This window comes from Solanum dulcamara, chromosome 3 (genome assembly GCF_947179165.1).
Source record: "Solanum dulcamara chromosome 3, daSolDulc1.2, whole genome shotgun sequence".
NCBI classification, from domain to species: Eukaryota; Viridiplantae; Streptophyta; class Magnoliopsida; order Solanales; family Solanaceae; genus Solanum; species Solanum dulcamara.
In genome coordinates this window covers 7,539,577-7,559,437 of record NC_077239.1, presented here as the reverse complement: position 1 = coordinate 7,559,437, position 19,861 = coordinate 7,539,577, and the positions used below count along the sequence as shown (strand labels likewise).

The 19,861-nt window shown below is 37.1% G+C and overlaps 2 protein-coding genes across 3 annotated transcripts; both read right to left on the bottom strand.

The window, feature by feature from the left end:
• Positions 1 to 247: 247 nt before the first annotated feature.
• LOC129882346 (E3 ubiquitin-protein ligase HAKAI homolog) lies at positions 248 to 7,588 on the bottom strand. Of its 2 annotated transcripts, none has more exons than XM_055956598.1 (3): positions 7,271 to 7,588; positions 2,239 to 2,297; positions 248 to 1,562 (listed from the first exon to the last, which is right to left on the bottom strand). In XM_055956598.1, the coding sequence occupies exons 1-3, from the start codon at positions 7,520 to 7,522 to the stop codon at positions 386 to 388; spliced, it is 1,488 nt and encodes a 495-aa protein (XP_055812573.1). In that variant the 5' UTR covers positions 7,523 to 7,588; the 3' UTR covers positions 248 to 385. The 2 variants fall into 2 exon arrangements, with proteins under 2 accessions (XP_055812573.1, XP_055812574.1); XM_055956599.1 differs by lacking the exon at positions 7,271 to 7,588 and adding an exon at positions 3,311 to 3,629.
• A 3,759-nt stretch (positions 7,589 to 11,347) lies between these two features.
• LOC129882345 (E3 ubiquitin-protein ligase HAKAI homolog) lies at positions 11,348 to 19,609 on the bottom strand. The gene is made up of 3 exons (XM_055956597.1): positions 19,302 to 19,609; positions 13,320 to 13,378; positions 11,348 to 12,643 (listed from the first exon to the last, which is right to left on the bottom strand). Exons 1-3 carry the CDS (start codon positions 19,551 to 19,553, stop codon positions 11,494 to 11,496), a joined length of 1,461 nt encoding a protein of 486 aa, XP_055812572.1. The 5' UTR covers positions 19,554 to 19,609; the 3' UTR covers positions 11,348 to 11,493.
• Between the last annotated feature and the right edge of the window lie 252 nt (positions 19,610 to 19,861).

Here is a 19,861-nt window from a genome sequence, read left to right as displayed (position 1 = left end):
TTGTAAGCTTGCAGCATGATTTGCCTACTAGATATGTATAATTGAACTACAGTAATAAATTATTCAGCAATTCTTGTTAATTGCTGTTTGCATATACTAACTATTATTGACAATGCTTGGATGCTTCAGGAAATTATTCAAATATGTAATTTCTGGCCACAATTTAGAAGCTACGAATCTTGAATGACTTTTCAAGCAGAATGAGATCCATGCTACAGAAATTCTGTTTGAACAAGAAGCAACGTAATTATCAGAGAAACCAGCATTTCAGCTTTAACAAACAACAAAACAAAGTTGGTAGTTTAGAAAGTAAAATACACTGCAGGTAACACAAAATGGACACTGTTCTTACAAAAAAAACGGTGGAGGAATAACCAGAACATAACTAGTCTTGGCTGCTTCTGAAATTATCACGCTTCTCATGTTGCCAACCATAGCCCTGTCCATCATGACTTGTATCACCAGAATAGTGTCTACCCCCTATCTGGAGTTGTGACATGTGATGAGGTAAAGGTGGGGGTGGTGGGAGGGACATAGGTTGTGGCATCAGTATACCCTTGCTATCTCCAGTATCCATGGAATTACTACTCTGTCCACCTTCCAATCCTCTGTTGGTTGAAGGCGGAGGTTGCAGGTTTGAGGGCACTACACTGGCATTCCTTCCATAATCTCCTTGGAAAAATACTGCTCTTCCTTGAGGATCAGCAGCATTAACAATACCATCTCGAGGAGGTTGAACTGCAGTGGGCTCAAATGGCCCAGCCGGCTGCCCCATATTCCATGGCCGAGGGTAATTTTCTGGAAAATTCATATTTCCTGCAGCACCAGGTCGAAAACCTAACAAAGACCCTTGTTCTGATCCCCTTTCAGGAGTTGAGTCTGGCCTAGACATCTCAAATGAAGTAGCACCATAAAATGGTTGGGCTCCATCAGGTGCAAACTGAGGATAACCAAATTGAGGAGCCAAACCTGGATTTGAACTCATAGGAACAGCAAAGCCATGAGGTTGGGGCATGTGCATTGGATATTCACGATTAGAGGAGCTCACCATAATCCCTTGCTGCTTGTCCAGAAAGTGTCCTGGGTCTGGCCGCAATGAAACCTGTGCACCAAAGCCTTGCTGAGGTAACCGGCTCTGCACGCCAGGCCTTTCAAAGCCTGGAGGAGGATTACTATCAGACTCTTGCTCTAGTGGATGATTTTGGATTGAACCAGTGAAAGGTGGCTTTTGTTGCATAAAAGGCCTAGGAGGCTGTTGGTCTCTAGTTTGAGAATGAAGAGCTTTGTCTTCACGATCATGTACCTGGGAACCTGAACTAGGAGAAAATATGGGCCTAGGTGATGCTTGCACTGTAGATTCAGATGCTGCAGGTTTTCTAGCATTAGCAGATTCTGAAACGTTTCCATCTTTTTCTGCACGGAGGAGATCACTGTGAACCTCATGAATATGAGATTCAAATTCAGTCTTCTTCAGAAAGGACTTGAGACAATGCGGAGCTGCGCAGACGTAGACCCCTTCCAGCATTTTAATTGTCTGAATCTTCTGAATGCGTTCATCACAGCTGAATAAAACAAATGTAGTTTGGATTCCATATCATTAGATCAGTGAAACAAGTATGGAACAGGTAAAGCCAAACTAACCAACCTAGTTTACTCTCAAACAATAGTAGCAATACAGTTGAATAAGGATGAGTGAGAATTCTCTAGAATATGCTTATCATGACAATCTCAAATGCTCTTTGATGAGATTCCAAAATTTCCAGTCAGGTTAAAATCAATCATCTGCCATAACAAGGGCTGATGGAACTCTTCATAGGAGCAATATCTCTCTAACTTGGAAGAGAATTTCTAATATAATGGTATTTCAAAAACTAGCCCAAGCTGATATAGGATTCGACTAAAAAACTAAGATTTCAATGCCCTAGTCTACTTGACAAAAAATGGAAAATTCAGGTCTAACAACAGAGATACAATACTGAATAATGACCTGACAAAATATCAATGTGAAATTCAGGTTTATGTAGAACAGCCAAAAACTAAAACATACACCTTGTTGTACCCCATGCTGCTACCAGCAGCATATCCCCTATAAATCACTATATTGTTTGCAATCCTTTTGACTTGCCATCATTAAATGTGAGATGTCCAAAATAATATTTAGTTGATAATTTTATATTTTATGTCCTAAAGAAATGATAATATTACTCTTAAAAGTGGAGAAACAGGATATACGCTTACAGGTAGCAGAGAGAGTCGCTCCTGGCACAATCTAGACAGAAGATATGTTCGCACGGGCTCTGCAGAAAGAAGATAGTAAAGATCATTTTCACTCGAAATGTAGTTGAGAGAAGTAAATATAAAGGTGAGAGTGTGTTCCAATAGTTCATAACATTGATAATGTCATCCAACATGAGTCATACACCAGCTTTCAAAAGCATAACCCAGTTTGTGTATGACATACAGCCATTTCGTAGTAACAAGAAAAAGTTCTGCCTGACTTGCCACATTACACATACAAGATAATAGGAAAAGCATTAACCAGTTAGCGTATGAAACAGGACAAGTTATTCAATAAATGCATCATCTTTAAAACAAAAACAAGGTCTTTTTCATTTTTTTTGTTAAGGTTCATATGGGATACTTTTAAAACTATCCCCAAACTCAAATGTTTTTCCCTTGGGCAGCAATCTATGAAGCCTGCCACAGGATAGCATTAGCTGGATGAACATTCATGTACCATCAATGCTTAATGAATAGATGTTACATGTACCATCACGTCTGGAGACCAACAAACACCTCTTCCTACACTGCCAAATAGTTGCTGACATTTGGAATATTTTCCTCTAATTTGGGATTATCTTGAGTTACGACATACAATAGTATGCCTATGAGAGCCGGAGGTTTTGGAAGTTGATGAAAAAAAACATCAGAAAGATCTGGCGGATGGTACCAACCAGTATATTTTGGTGTATATGGTCAAAAAGGAATAGATGGTGTATCAGTTCCCATGCGCTCTGTAAAAGCTAGGTGCAGACTCTTAGCCAGGAGGGATGTCGGGAGGTAGTCTATTTTGCATATATTACGTGGGGAGTATGCAGACCAAAGTATCACTTAAGTTGGGACATTGAATTATAAATGACCAACTATGTGAAATCAACACCTAGACCTAGTAAAACACATACTCATCAGAGTGGTTACATCTGTAAGCTGATTGACATATTATGCTGGAACAGAAAAAACTACAGACTTGCTAGAAAAAGGTGGAAAGGTGGATGTGAAAACACAAAAACTCAAAAAGTTGTATACTGACCAGACGTCCATAAACAGCGATGGGAAAGTCACAGCGGATACACATATGTACTCGTTTACCAGGCTGGCGCAGGGACCTCCGGCCAACAGTTTTGACCAGAGATGCAGGATTCACTGAACCAAGGCTCTTGGCTACAGGAAGATCAGCTAAAACAAGATGATCAGGACAAGCAACTCTGACAGTTTCAGGAGGCAACCCCTTAACAACTCCACCACTCTCATTTGCTCGCTTGTTAAGCAGGATCCGAAGCATCTTTTCCGATCAACTCTGTTTCTCCACTCTACTTCAGGCGGCTCTAGGGTTAAGCCCTCAAATAATATAAACTACCATCTATTTATATAATTATTAGTAATAAATTAATATGATCTTTTTTTCATGTTTCTCGCGAATTTACTTTCAAATTTCAACTCAGATTCTTTAACAAAGCATTTTTTTGTCACATTTGGTAATTGAATAATACATTTACTGTTTTAAATCTTTTTGTCATTGTTGTCTTTTTAAAAAAAAAATAACTTCTGGGCCGCTCAGGCTGATTTTATTAATTGACGAAATGAAAAATAACTTGTCCAATCGGCCAAAGTTGGCTGACCCAAAAACAACCAAATGAAAATAGAAAGAAAATCTATATCTATCTATATTATAAAAGCATGAATGTTCCACGTTAAATGTTGAACGACGATTCTATACCTAAAATATTAATCAACTTCTATGTCCTTACATATTTATTAATGAAACAAGTTAGAGGAGGAAGTAGTTGTAATTCTTTTTTTATTTACACCTTGCATAAGCCGTGTGTTAAATGGTTGAGATGTTTTTTAGGGGATTACCGAAGAAGAGAGGTGTTTGTCCCTTTGTTCTTCTGTGCTGAAACATGAAAACTGCAGTGAAGGAAAATCAAAAAATCCCTTTGCAGTTATTTACGGACATGGGCCTTCATGTTTCCCGTCTTGATTTTGATATGCTCGATTTTAGGATTCATGTTAAAAGGATTAGGCCTATATATATACTACAAAATAGAGGAATTTTCATGAGTATTGGTACTTTAGTGCCTAATTACCAAACATAATGATCGTTTGACTAATTATCAAACGTAGCATCAGTTTTGAAGTTTGTTGTATCACTGATACATCTTTCTGAAATTCATGTTGTATCACTGATGCATTTTCGCATTGTATAACTGATACAACTTTCTGAAACTCGTGTTGTATCAGTAACACGACAATTTTTTTGTATTTGTTCGCTCAATCTAGTTGGATTCACTGTATCTATTCGCTAACTTAATTGTATCAACAATATCTTAATTTTTATTTCTTTAAACATTGGTAAAGTTGTATTCTTCAGCAATAAGAGCATGTTGTCCACCTTCAAAAATTTACAGCCCCAACCAAAATTACTAGCTCCCTATTAATTCTATAATTTGATCTACATCTTCTATACACAGTTGTTTACACCAAAAAAGTAAAGATACTACCCAATTCCCTTCTACTTTGTGAATAGAATTAGATCTATCTTCGAAACATCTCCCAATTATTTCCTTCCACACTGACCACCCTATGCATGATGGTATTAGCTTCCACCACTTCTTTTGAGTCTTGCTAACTCCCCCTTCTGATCTAGCAATTAAAAAGGACAGAAGTGTCTTCTAGCATAGTCCAGCTAAAGCCTGTGATGTTGAGGATAAGCCGTAGATCTGTGTAGTGATTTGCAGTGTAGGACTAGGTGTTTGTTTGTTTCCCCTGTCAAATTGCATAGGAAACATCTAGGGACTAGTTGCATTCCTTTCTTCTGTAGCACTTCATGAGTTAAGCGATTCTTTTGATGACTAACCAAGTGAAGCATTTCACTTTGGTGAGGATCAGTCCTCCCCAAATACTCTTCCAGTGATGATGTTAGCCTCCAACCCCAACTTCTATTTATCAACAATATCTTAATTTTGTTGAATACATTGATTTTAGGGCAAGTCCATAGTATCATACACAACATTCGTTTGGAGGTGTTAACAAAGCTCTCAATTTTGCTGGATACACTTTCTCAATTTAGTTGGATACACTTAGGGGAGGGCATAAATACCGAAAACTGAAACATCGAACCGAACCGAATTCTTTCTATTTTGGTATTTCGGTTTTCGACTCATATTTTTTGTAACTTTGATTTTTGGGTTCGATTTTCGATAACATAATTTATATATTTCGGTATTTCGGTTTAACCGAAATTTATGCACAAGTATACTATATTAGATATTATTAGTACAATGGTCAACCCTTTTTTACTAGGCCCAACCTTATCTACTAGGGTCTAGGACTTTTTATTCCTTTTCTGCCCTTAGGTTTTTGTCTTTTTGACTTTTGCTTCTCATTCCACTCAGCCGCAGCAGCCCGCAACCTTCTCTTCTGATTCACCAACAACTTGCAGCGACATCGAGTCGTCGACGATTCCAGCTTCTACCGGCCAGCGTCCACCGGCCAACACTTGCAAATGCTATCCAGCAAAGTGAAATCGCCAGCAAACTGCACCACTACTACAGCAAATCGCATTTTGCGATTCCAATTTCTTCCCGTTCTAGGTATCCCATTCCAGAAAAAAACGAATTTAATAAACCAAATCTGAACCGAATTACAAAAAACCAAACCGAATTAATTTGGTTCGGTGTTTGGTACAACAAATTCAATAACCAAAAATCAAAAGAACCGAAATAAAAAAAACCGAAACCGAACCGAACTACCAAATGCCCACCCATAGATACACTGATATAAGTAAAAAAAAATCCAAAGCTTGTTGCTTCTATAACAACAAACACTTCGATGCAACATTGATTGCAACTTGGTAGTGTATATAAGATAGCTGCAAAATACCTAGCAGCGATACTGAAAATGGTGATTGACAAACTAGTCTCGAAACATCAAAGTGCTTTCATTCAAGTCAGAAAGATCATTGATGCAACACTGATTGCAAATGAAGTGCTTGACTAGAAACAAAAGATAAAAACTCTTGGACTTTGGAGAAAGATGGGTTATATGGATTAGATTTTGCATCACCACAGTCAAATACTCGGTGATTGTGAACAGGAGACGTGGAATTCTTCTCACCAAAAAAGGGCTCAAAATAACTGGTGTACTAAATTATCTAGGGCTTTTTATGAAGTACATCAGGATTTTATGGGATGATTTCTCTTAGAATATCATATACAAGATGGGTTTCAGCAAAATCATATCAAAATTTGGAAAGACCCATGGCTCCCTAGATCAAATTAATTTCAAATTGCCTCAAATGTTGATTCCTCCATTGCACATAACAGACATAATGTTGTATGGGATCTACAATTTAGAAGGAGCTAAAGGAACTGTTGATTTTGTTACAAATTTGCAGTCCTTAACTTTCTCTAACCACACAAATGATAGTATAAGTTGAGGCAACACAAAATGGGGTTATTCACAGTGGAGGCAGGCTACAAATCTTCACTAATTCAGATTGGGAATGTTGAGCAATCGCTTTGGAAGCTCATTCAGGATATTTTTTTTATAAGGTTCATATGGGATAATTATAAAACCACCCCCAAACTCAAATGTTTTTCCATGGGCAGAAATCTATGAAGCCTGCCGCAGGATAACGTTAGCAGGAGGAACATTCAGATAGTGAACAGATCATACATGCCCAGTAGGATGCCTATGCCGGAGATTTTCTTGTGCCCGCAGTGACTTTCCTATTGCTGTTTATGTCATCAAACTTGTGTAGGATCCTTCAGAAGTAGTGCATTTTTGGAGAGTCTAAGCAACTTAGGGCAAAAGTTAACGGTTGAACACTATACACACCAGACATCGACAAATAACAATTAGAAAATCACAAAAATTAGGAAAAAAGTTAAGGGTTGAGGATTGTATTAACATTGACCAAACGTCCATAAACAACAATTAGAAAATTAGGGGAAAAGTTTAAGGGTTGAAGATTGTATTCTACACTCACCAGACGTCCATAAACAGCTATAGGGAAGTCACAGCGGACACAAAAATGTACTCGTTCACCAAGCTGTCGCCGGGACCTCCGGCCAACAGTTTTGAGTTGAGATGCAGGATTTACTGTTCCAAGGCTCTTGGCTACAGGAAGATCAGCTATAACAAGATGATCAGGACATGCAACTGTAACAGTTTCAGGAGGCAAACACTTAGCAACTCCACCATTCTCATTTGCTGGCTTGCTGAGACGGATCTGAAGCATCTTGTCCTTCCGATTTACTTCAGGCGACTCTAGGGTTAAGCCCCAAATTAGTTATGCCCCAAATAATACAAACTATCACCTATTTATATGATATATAATTATTTATAAAATTAGTATAATATTTTTTCATGCATGTCTCATTTATTTATATTTTGGTTTTTCACCTTGTTTTCCATATCCGCATTAGAGTTTGATGTGTTGTATCACTTATACAACTTTCAGAAACTCGAATTGTATTAGTGAGACGATAATTTTATTTTATTTGTTTCCTAAATGTAGTTGGATACATTGTATCTATTTGCTCAACTTAATTATATCAATAGAGAGCAATATTTTAATTTTGCTGAATACATTGAAATTAGGGCAAGTCGCTTTATCTCTCATACAACGTTAGTTTGGAGGGGTTAACAAAGCACTCAATTTTGCTGAATGCATTTTCTCAATTTTGTTGGATACATTGATATAATTATAGAACATAATTCAAAGCTTGTTGAATATATAGAACCTCCAAACTATACAAATTTGTTTGAAAAGTAGCAAAGAGCAAGAGGCTCAACTATGGAATATAGTTGAAACTCAAACCAAAATTGAAAACACGAAACGACCTCAAAGTGGAATGAAAATTCCAATTTTTACTCAGTATGCATTCTGAGAATATTAACAGAGAAGGGGTAACGTGGCTCGTTGAGTGGAAACACAATGTTTAGAAAGAAGAGCAAAGGAAGAGGAGGAAAAAGAACAGGGGAATGGAGGTGGACTGCGACCATGGTTTATTAGGGGAAGGGTTTATTTTTAGAATTTACTATAAAACTCAAAGTATAACTATGTTTGACAATTTTTTAAAGTATCAATATAAATGATAATTAGAGGGATAAAGTTTGCTTAAATAAGACTTGTATTTAAGAAATGAAGTTGGATTTCCCATTAACCAAATATAGCAGGAGATTTAGAATAAATATATGTGAAATCACACTTTGAATCTCGTTCAAGATATAGAACTTCGCTAAGCCTAGTGCGTAGCATCGACGTGCCATAAAAACTGTATGATATTGATAAGAGCATCTGATTGGACTGGCTCTCTACACACGGGTGGGGTTCAAAGCCAAAGGACTGGGGAGGAAACTAGTATATATGTTTTCTTAATTGATATCGTAGAATATTAATAATTAATTATTTTTTATTAATAACTAAGTTAATTTCATTTGTAGAAAAAGAACTAGGGAGGTTGGTAACTCAGGATGAGGCATTCATTGCTACTCATACGAGAAAGAAGAAAACCTCAGGAGATCTAGACCTTTGGGTTGAGCAGATCTACGTAAGCCTCTAATTTAAAGTAATAATTACTTTATTTTCTAAATTCGCTTTCAAATATTTTCACTATTAAATTTAGAACCAACATCAATAATTAGTGGAGGATTTCCGTTGGACTCAACCGACTGATAGTCGAGGCATGCCATTTACCCAAGAACAAATTGAGACGATATGGCTAGACTCTATTTGTGGTGTGAGTAGGTTTGGGAATGCTTACGACATGCCTCATAGAACGTATCGTCAATTTAATTCCAGCCATAGGTCCTTCCCAAGATGATGGTAAGATCACTAAGCTATATAATCAAAATGAAGCCTCGTTGACTAGGGATAGGCAGAGGGACATAGAGTATGCACGACTTAAGGCCCAATTAGGCTCATTACTTGCTTTGAGGGTAGGGCGTTCCGATTCCCCATGTGCAATTAGTTGGCTTTGGGTCACATTTGCAACCACAATTACCTTCTTGCTGAGAACCGTCATTTGAGCCCTAGTCTTATATCGTTCTTCTTCTTTTTTAATGTATTCCCTAGACAATAATGTTCTCAAGGAGCTTCCTATGGTTACTTTTGTTGCCCTTGTATACCACAAATTGACTTAGTTACGATCAAGAAAATCACTCACCACGACAAAATAATTCTCCATGATAGATCCTTCTGCCATATTATTAGCCATCAACTTATTGACGGAGTCGAAACTTATAGAAAGTTTGGAGGAACACTTCATCTGCCAATCCATGGTTTGAACATTGCTTGGTCTTCTTTTTAAATCGTATCCATGCCACACGTAAAGCTTTGTACGACAATTGGCAAATGTTCATGATCTCATCCCAGAGTCGTAACATCTAAGTCGGAGGAAGAATCTCTAAGAATGCTTCTGCTAATTCAGCCCATCTAGTGGTCATCCAACCATGTAGTGGCCGTCCCCATAAGAGAATGGGAAAAGCCGAAGCTTGATTGCTTCACCAAAACATAGGGTTGGTGATAGACGTAGCATACCTTATTGAAATTTCGTAGATTCCTATTTGGATCGTCTAAACCCGATCTACCAAATAAGCTCTTGTCAAAATTTGATACCCCAAATCACACCAACTAAATGGCTTAAGCGATTGTTGTCAAATATAAAACCAAACATGGTTGGTATCAAATTCCCAGGGAATACGATTAGAAATTGAACGCTATTTTTCAATATTTGATCTTTACTATGGTCTCTATTTCTAAGGTAACAATTTATAAGGTTGATTCAGATTTTGTGTTCCAAGTTTAGCTTCCAAACATTAGCAATTAATAAAACCTAGATACTTTATGAAGCAATTAGATGGAATATATTTTGATAAATAGCTGGTGATAGTTCAAGTTAGAAATACCTGATAGTTTATGTATAAAACTCAAAAAATCGAGATACTCTAGGTATTTTTTTGACCATTAACTCTATCATTATAGAACCACGGGAAAATATCCATGCATCATTATGTCTGCAGAATAGAAACAACCAATAATGCACTCTAACTGAACACACCCCAGTTGAGTACTTCGACTTCTAACTACCTCAAGACACCAGACCTATAACTACCTTGACTTTGACTCCTCAGTCACTTTACCATCCCAACTGTACTTTCTTCCATGATTTCAACTGCATTTTTGAAGCATTCATCCAGTATGGCATCCTCCTCACCTTGTGCATTTGAACTATTCTTGGACTCTTAAAACAGGAGTGCATTTTAACTGCTAACTGAATTGTTGTACCTGAAGCTTGCTTCCTAGGTGATTTGGATGGTACAAAAACGAGTCTTTCGTGATTTATATTGCTGCACCTTTCTGTCGAGCTGTTTCTCCTTATTTACCACATTTTTCGACAATTCGACCTCTTCAAGTTGTTGCATATGCACCTTCTCATTATTTCCGTCCGATATATCATTCACAAATCACAGACTTGCTAGAAGATATACTTCAAATGTTTGAAATGAGATCTCCTCGACAAATTTATTAAGACCAACCAATTGTGATATTAACTTTATGAACAAATGATCCCACCATATGAATACCTCCAGTTATTCATAAAAGCAGTATAAATTCCAGTTCCTCTGTTTAAAAGATCAATACTTAATCCACCAGCAGGGGCAGCTCTTAATTTCACAAAAGATTATGTAATGCAGGATTAATATGTTTGATGCTAAACAAAACAATAATCCCAAGTCAAGAAATTAAAGAAATTCTATAATCTAATGCCGACCATTAATTCCAAAGAAAGAAACATAAACAAACCAACAATCCAACCTATACCAAACAAAAGAGTCCAAAAAAATGAAGATGGAATTTCCACTTGACAAAAACAACTGTCATTGCAAATAGGGCTTATGAGAGTTGCCATGATAGTCTTGATAGCATTGGATCATCATCATCATCATCATCATATATATATATATATATTTTATTATTTTACTATTATTATTATTATTTATTTATTTTAGAATGACACTAGATCATCATATTGACGATTCATCAGAATGAGATCCATGCTACAGAATTTTTTACTGTTTGAACAAGAAGCTGGGTAATTACTAATTATCAGGGAAACCAGCGTTTCAGCTTTAACAAAAACAACGTCGGTAGTTTAGAAAGTAAAATACACTGTAGGCAACATGGGCACTGTGAACAGAACATAACTAGTCTTGCCTGCTTCCGAAATTATCACGCTTTCCATGTTTCCAACCATAGCCCTTTCCATCATGACTTGTATCACCAGAATAGTGTCTGCCCCCTCTCTGGAGTTGTGACATGTGATGAGGTATAGGTGCGGGTGGTGGGAGGGACATTTGTTGTGGCAACAGTATACCCTTGCTATCTCTGGCGTCCATGGGATTACTACTCTGTCCACCTTCCAATCCTCTGTTGGTTGGAGGAGGAGGCAGGTTTGACGGCACTACACTGGCATTCCTTCCATAGTCTCCTTGGTAAAATACTGCTCTTCCTTGAGGATCAGCAACATTAACAATACCATCTCGAGGAGGTTGAACTGCAGTGGGCTCAAACGGCCCAGCCGGCTGCCCCATATTCCATGGCCGAGGGTAATTTTCTGGAAAATTCATATTTTCCGCAGCACCAGGTGGAAAACCTAGCAAAGACCCTTGTTCTGATCCCCTTTCAGGAGTTGAGTCTGGTCTAGGCATCTCAAATGAAGCAGCACAATAAAATGGTTGGGCTCCATCAGGTGCAAACCGAGGATAACCAAATTGAGGAGCCAAACCTGGATTCGAACTCATAGGCACAGCAAAGCCATGAGGTTGGGGCATGTGCATTGGATATTCAGGAAAAGGGGAACTCCCCATAATCCCTTGCTGCTTGTCCGGAAAGTGACCTGGATCTGGCCATAATGAACCCTGTGCATCAAAACCTTGCTGAGGTAACCTTGCTGGAGGAGGATTACTATCAGACTGTTGCTCTAGTGGATGATTTTGGATTGAACCAGTGAAAGGTGGCTTTTGTTGCATAAAAGGCCTAGGAGGCTGTTGGTCTCTAGTTTGAGAATGAAGAGCTTTGTCTTCACGATCATGTACCGGGGAACCTGAACTAGGCGAAAATATGGGCCTAGGTGATGCTTGCATTGTAGATTCAGATGCTGCAAGTTTTCTAGCATTAGCAGATTCTGAAACGTTTCCATCTTTTTCTGCACGGAGGAGATCACTGTGAACCTCATGAATATGAGATTCAAATTCAGTCTTCTTCAGAAAGGACTTGAGACAATGCGGAGCTGCGCAGACGTAGACCCCTTCCAGCATTTTAATTGTCTGAATCTTCTGAATGCGTTCATCACAGCTGAATAAAACAAATGTAGTTTGGATTCCATATCATTAGATCAGTGAAACAAGTATGGAACAGGTAAAGCCAAACTAACCTAGTTTACTCACAAACAATTAAGTAGCAATACAGTTGAATAAGGATGTGTGAGAATTCTCTAGAATATGCTTATCATGACAATCTCAAATGCTCTTGATGAGATTCCAAAATTTCCAGTCAGAGTTAAAATCAACCATCTGCCATAATAAGGGCTGATGAAGCTCTTCGTAGGAGCAATATCTCTCTAACTTGGAAGAGAATTTCTAATAAAATGGTATTTCAAAAACTAGCCCAAGCTGATATAGGATTAGACTACAAAATTAAGATGTCAATGCCCTAGTCTACTTGACAAAAAAAAAGGAAAATTCAGGTCTAACAACCGACATATGATACAGAAACATGACCTAACAAAATATCAATGTGAAATTCAGGTTTATGTAGAACAGCCAAAAACTAAAACATACACCTTATTGTACCCCATGCTGCTACCAGCAGCATATCCCCTATAAATCACTATATTGTTTGCAATCCTTTTGACTTGCCATCATTTAATGTGAGATGTCCAAAATAATATTTAGTCGATAATTTTATATTTTATGTCCTAAAGAAATGATAATATTACTCTTAAAAGTGGAGAAACAGGATATACGCTTACAGGTAGCAGAGAGAGTCACTCCTGGCACAATCTAGACAGAAGATATGTTCACACGGGCTCTGCAGAAAGAAGATAGTAAAGATCATTTTGACTCAAAATGTAGTTGAGAGAAGTAACTATAAAGGTGAGAGTGTGTTCCAATAGTTCATAACATTGATAATGTCATCCAACATGAGTCATACACCAGCTTTCAAAAGCATAACCCAGTTTGTGTATGACATACAGCCATTTCGTAGTAACAAGAAAAAGTTCTGCCAGACTTGCCACATTACACATACAAGATAATAGGAAAAGCATTAACCAGTTAGTGTATGAAACAGGACAAGTTATTAAAACAAGGTTTTTAAAATTTTTTTTTTGAAAGGTTCATATGGGATACTTTTAAAACTACCCCCAAGCTAACTTATTTTTCCTTGGGCAGCAATCTATGAAGCCTACCACAGGATAGTATTACCTGGACAGCCATTCAGATAGTGAATAGATGTTACATGTACCATCAATGTCTGGAGAACAACAAACACCTCTTCCTACACTGCCAATTAGTGGCTAACATTTCGAATATTTTCCTCTAATTTTGTATTTTCTTGAGTTACGACATACAATAGTATGCCTATGAGAGCCCAAGGTTTTGGAAAGTTGATGAACAAAAACAACAGAAAGATCTAGCGGATGATACCAACCAGTATATTTTGGTGTATATGGTCAAAAAGGAATCGACGGTGTTTCAACTCCCATGCACTTCTGTAAAAGCTAGGTGTATTTTAACTTATTCTGTAAAAGCTAGGAGTACCTCTTAGATTTTGTCAGCTGCCTATCCTTCTAGTCTAAATCTCTCTGTTTTAATTTCCTAGTACTTTTGATTTCTGCATCTACCAGAAGCCATTAATGAACTTTTTTTTAAAAAAAAAAAGATTGGGGGTAGGGGAAAGGGAAATGGGGGAGGGGATTACAATGTGGGGACCTCACCAATAAGGTGAGAGTTCATGTAGTCAACCAACTAAGCTACTAGGATTCCCCATTAATGAATTCTTATTACTTCAACTATTTAAAAAAAATGTAGTCATAAGTAGCAGCAGCCAAAAGGTAGCCTAGTCCTGACTTCTCATTAGTTAGTGGAAACAATCAATATTGGGCAGTAATAGTAGAAATATGAATACCATTGATTAAAAAATATGTTGCCCTATAACAACAAAGGAGTAGGACTCTTCAAAAATGTCATCGGGTATGTGTAGGGTCTTTCAAAAGTAGTGCATTTTTTGGAGGATCCGATGCGGCTATGACACACTTTTGGAGAGTCCGAGCAAATTAGGGAAATAGTTAAACATTGAACATTCTATATTCATTAGACATCCATAAATAGCAATTAGGAAGTTCAACGGGCACAAATATTAGGGCAAAAGTTAAAGGGTTGAAGATTGTATTGTATACTAACCAAACGTCCATAAACAGCAATGGGGAAGTCACAACGAATACAAATATGTACTCGTTTACCAGGTGGGCGCAGGGACCTCCGGCCAACAGTTTTGACCAGAGATGCAGGATTCACTGAACCAAGGCTCTTGGCTACAGGAAGATCAGCTAAAACAAGATGATCGGGACAAGCAACTCTGACAGTTTCACGAGGCAACCCCTTAACAACTCCAACACTCTCATTTGCTCGCTTTTTAAGCAGGATCCGAAGCATCTTTTCCGATCAACTCTGTTTCTCCACTCTATTTCAGGCGGCTCTAGGGTTAAGCCCCCAAATAATATAAACTACCATCTATTTATATAATTATTAGTAATAAATTAATATGATCTTTTCTTCATGTTTCTCGCGAATTACTTTCAAATTTCAACTCAGATTCTTTAACTAAGCATTTTTTTGTCACATTTGGTAATTGAATAATACACTTACCGTTTTTAATCTTTTTTTCATTGTTGTCTGTTTTTTAAAAATAACTTTTGGGCCGCTAATTGACGAAATGAAAAATAACTTGTCCAATCGGCCAAAGTTGGCTGACCCAAAAACAACCAAATGAAAATAGAAAGAAAATCTATATCTATCTATATTATAAAAGCATGAATGTTCCACGTTAAATGTTGAACGACGATTCTATACCTAAAATATTAATCAACTTCTATGTCCTTACATATTTATTAATGAAACAAGTTAGAGGAGGAAGTAGTTGTAATTCTTTTTTTATTTACACCTTGCATAAGCCGTGTGTTAAATGGTTGAGATGTTTTTTAGGGGATTACCGAAGAAGAGAGGTGTTTGTCCCTTTGTTCTTCTGTGCTGAAACATGAAAACTGCAGTGAAGGAAAATCAAAAAATCCCTTTGCAGTTATTTACGGACATGGGCCTTCATGTTTCCCGTCTTGATTTTGATATGCTCGATTTTAGGATTCATGTTAAAAGGATTAGGCCTATATATATACTACAAAATAGAGGAATTTTCATGAGTATTGGTACTTTAGTGCCTAATTACCAAACATAATGATCGTTTGACTAATTATCAAACGTAGCATCAGTTTTGAAGTTTGTTGTATCACTGATACATCTTTCTGAAATTCATGTTGTATCACTGATGCATTTTCGCATTGTATAACTGATACAACTTTCTGAAACTCGTGTTGTATCAGTAACACGACAATTTTTTTGTATTTGTTCGCTCAATCTAGTTGGATTCACTGTATCTATTCGCTAACTTAATTGTATCAACAATATCTTAATTTTTATTTCTTTAAACATTGGTAAAGTTGTATTCTTCAGCAATAAGGGCATGTTGTCCACCTTCAAAAATTTACAGCCCTAACCAAAATTACAAGTTCCCTATTAATTCTATAATTTGATCTACATCCTCTATACAGAGTTTGTTACACCAAAAAAGTAAAGATACTAAACAATTCCATTTTAGTTTGCGAATAGAATTAGATTTATCTTCAAAATATCTCCCAATTATTTCCTTCCACACTAACCATCATATGCATGATGGTATTAGCTTCCACCACTTCTTTTGAGTCTTGCTAACTCCCCCTTTTGATCCAGCAACTAAAACGGTCAGAAGTGTGTTCTAGCATAGTCCAGCTGAAGCTTGTGATGTTGAGGAAAAGCTCCCAGATCTGTGTAGTGATTTGTGGTGTAGGAATAGGTGTTTGTTGCCCTGTCAAATTGCATAGGAAACATCTAGGGACTAGTTACATTCCTTTCTTCTGTAGGACTTCATGAGTTAAGCAGGCTCTTTTGATGACTAACCAAGTGAAGCATTTCACTTTGGTGGGGATCAGTCCCCTCCAAATACTCTTCCATATTCTTAATCAACAATATCTTAATTTTGTTGAATAAATTGATTTTAGGGCAAGTCTGTTGTCTCATATACAACATTCGTTTGGAGGTGTTAAAAAAGCACTCAATTTTGCTGGATACACTCTCAATTTAATTGGATACACTTAGGGGTGGGCATATATACCGAAAAGCCGAAACACCGGACTAAACCAAAGTTTTTCGGTTTTTCGATTTCGATTTTCAACTCATATTTTTTGTAAATTCGATTTCTCAGTACGATTTTCGGTAACATAATTTATGTATTTTGGCATTTCGATATAATGGAAATTTATGCACTAGTATACTATATTAGATACTATTAATACAATGGCCAACCCTTTTTACGAGGCCCAACCTTTTCTACTATGGTCTAGGCCTTTTTTTCCTTTTCTGCCCTTAGGTTGTCTTTTTGACTTTGATTCTCATTCCACCCCGCCGCAGCAGCCCACAATCTTCTCTTCTGATTCCACTAGCAACTTGCAGCGACGTCGAGTCGTTGACGATTCCAGCTTCTACCGGCCAGCGTCCGCCGGCCAACACTTGCAAATGCTATCCAGCAAAGTGCAATCGCCGGCAAACTGCACAACTACTACAGCAAATCGCATTTCGCGATTCCAATTTCTTCCCGTTCTAGGTATCCCATTCCAGAAAAAACCAAATTTAATAAACCAAAACCGAACTGAATTACAAAAAAAAAACTGTGTTCGATACAACAAATTCAATAACCAAAAATCAAAAAAATCGAAATAAAAAAAGCCGAAAAGGAACCAAACTACCGACTTCCCACCCCTAGATACACTGATATAAGTAAAAAAATTCCAAAGCTTGTTGCTTCTATAACAACAAACACTTCGATGTAACACTAATTGCAACTTTGTAGTGTATATAAGATAGCTGCAAAATACCTAGCAGCGATACTGAAAAAGGTGATTGACAAACTAGTCTCGAAACATCGAAGTGCTTTCATTCAAGTCAGAAAGATCATTGATGCAACACTGATTGCAAATGAAGTGCTTGACTAGAAACAAAAGATAAAAACTCTTGGACTTTGGAGAAAGATGGTTTATATGGATTAGATCTTGCATCACCACAGTCAAATACTCAGTGATTGTGAACAAGAGACGTGTGATTCTTCTCACTGAAAAAGCACACAAAATAACTGGTGTACTAAATTATCTAGAGCTTCTCATGGTATTGGATTGTGAAGTACATCAGGATTTTATGGGATGATTTCTCTTAGAATATCACATACAAGATGGGTTTCAGCAAAATCATATCAAAATTTGGAAAGACCCATGGCTCCCTAGATCAAATTAATTTCAAATTGCCTCAAATGTTGATTCCTCCATTGCACATAACAGACATAATGTTGTATGGGATCTACAATTTAGAAGGAGCTAAAGGAACTGTTGATTTTGTTACAAATTTGCAGTCCTTAACTTTCTCTAACCACACAAATGATAGTATAAGTTGAGGCAACACAAAATGGGGTTATTCACAGTGGAGGCAGGCTACAAATCTTCACTAATTCAGATTGGGAATGTTGAGCAATCGCTTTGGAAGCTCATACAGGATATTTTTTATTTTTTTATTTTATAAGGTTCATATGAGATAATTATAAAACCACCCCCAAACTCAAATGTTTTTCCATGGGCAGCAATCTATGAAGCCTGCCACAGGATATCATTAGCAGGAGAAACATTCAGATAGTGAACAGATGCTACATGTACCATCAATGACTAGAGACTAACAAACACCTCTTCCTACACTGCCCAGTAGGATGCCTATGAGAGCCGCAGATTTTCTTGTGACCGCTGTGACTTTCCTATTTTTGTTTATGGATGTCTGGTCAGTATACGATACCATCTTCAACCCTTTAACTTTTGCCCTAATTTTTGTGTCCATTGGACTTCCTAATTGCTATTTATGGACGTCTGGTGAATATGGAATGTTTAATGTTTAACTTTTTCCCTAAGTTGCTCGGACTCTCCAAAAATGTTGTCATAGTCGCATTGGATCCTCCAAAAATGCACTACTTTTGAAAGATCCTACATACACCCAATTATATTTTTGAAGAGTTTTACTCCTTTGTTGTTATAGAGGCAACATATTTTTTAATCAATAATATTCATATTCCTACTATTACTGCTCAATACTGATTGTTTCCACCAACTAATGAGAGGTCAGGACTATGCTATCTTCTGGTTGCTGCTACTTAGGACTACTTAATAGATGAAGTAACAAGAATTCATTGATGGGGAATCTTAGCAGCTTAGTTGATTTACTACTTGAACTCCACTTTATTGGTGAATATTCGATTCCCCACATTGTAATCACCTAACCCATTTCCCCTTCCCCTACCCCCAATTTTTTTTTTAAAAGTTCATTAATGGCTTTTGGTGGATGCAGAAATCAAAAGTAAGGAAATTAGAACAGAGAGATTCAGACTAGAAGGATAGGCAGCTGACAAAATCTAAGAGGTATTCCTAGCTTTTACAGAATAAGTTAACATTCTATACACACCACAGATACACAAATAACGATTAGAAAATCACAAAAATTAGGGGAAATGCTAAGGGTTGAAAATTGTATTAACAGTGACCAAATGTCCATAAACAACAATTAGAAATTTAGGGGAAAAGTTTAAGAGTTGGAAGATTCTATTCTACACTCACCAGACGTCCATAAACAGCTATAGGGAAGTCACAGCGGACACAAAAATGTACTCGTTCACCAAGCTGTCGCCGGGACCTACGGCCAACAGTTTTGAGTTGAGATGCAGGATTTAGTGTACCAAGGCTCTTGGCTACAGGAAGATCAGCTATAACAAGATGATCAGGACATGCAACTGTAACAGTTTCAGGAGGCAACCACTTAGCAACTCCACCACTCTCATTTGCTGTCTTGCTAAGACGGATCTGAAGCATCTTGCCTTTCTGATTTACTTCAGGCGACTCTAGGGTTAGCCCCAAATTAGTTATGCCCCAAATAATACAAACTACCACCTATTTATATTAATATATAATTATTAATAGAATTAATATAATCTTTTTCATTTTTGTCTCATTTATTTATTTTTTGGTTTTTCACGTTGTGTTGTATTAGCGACATGATAATTTTGTTTTATTTGTTTGCTCAATTTAGTTGGATACATTGTATCTATTTGCTCAACTTAATTATATCAATAAACAATAATATTTTAATTTGTTTTTTCCCACCAATATTTTAATTTGTT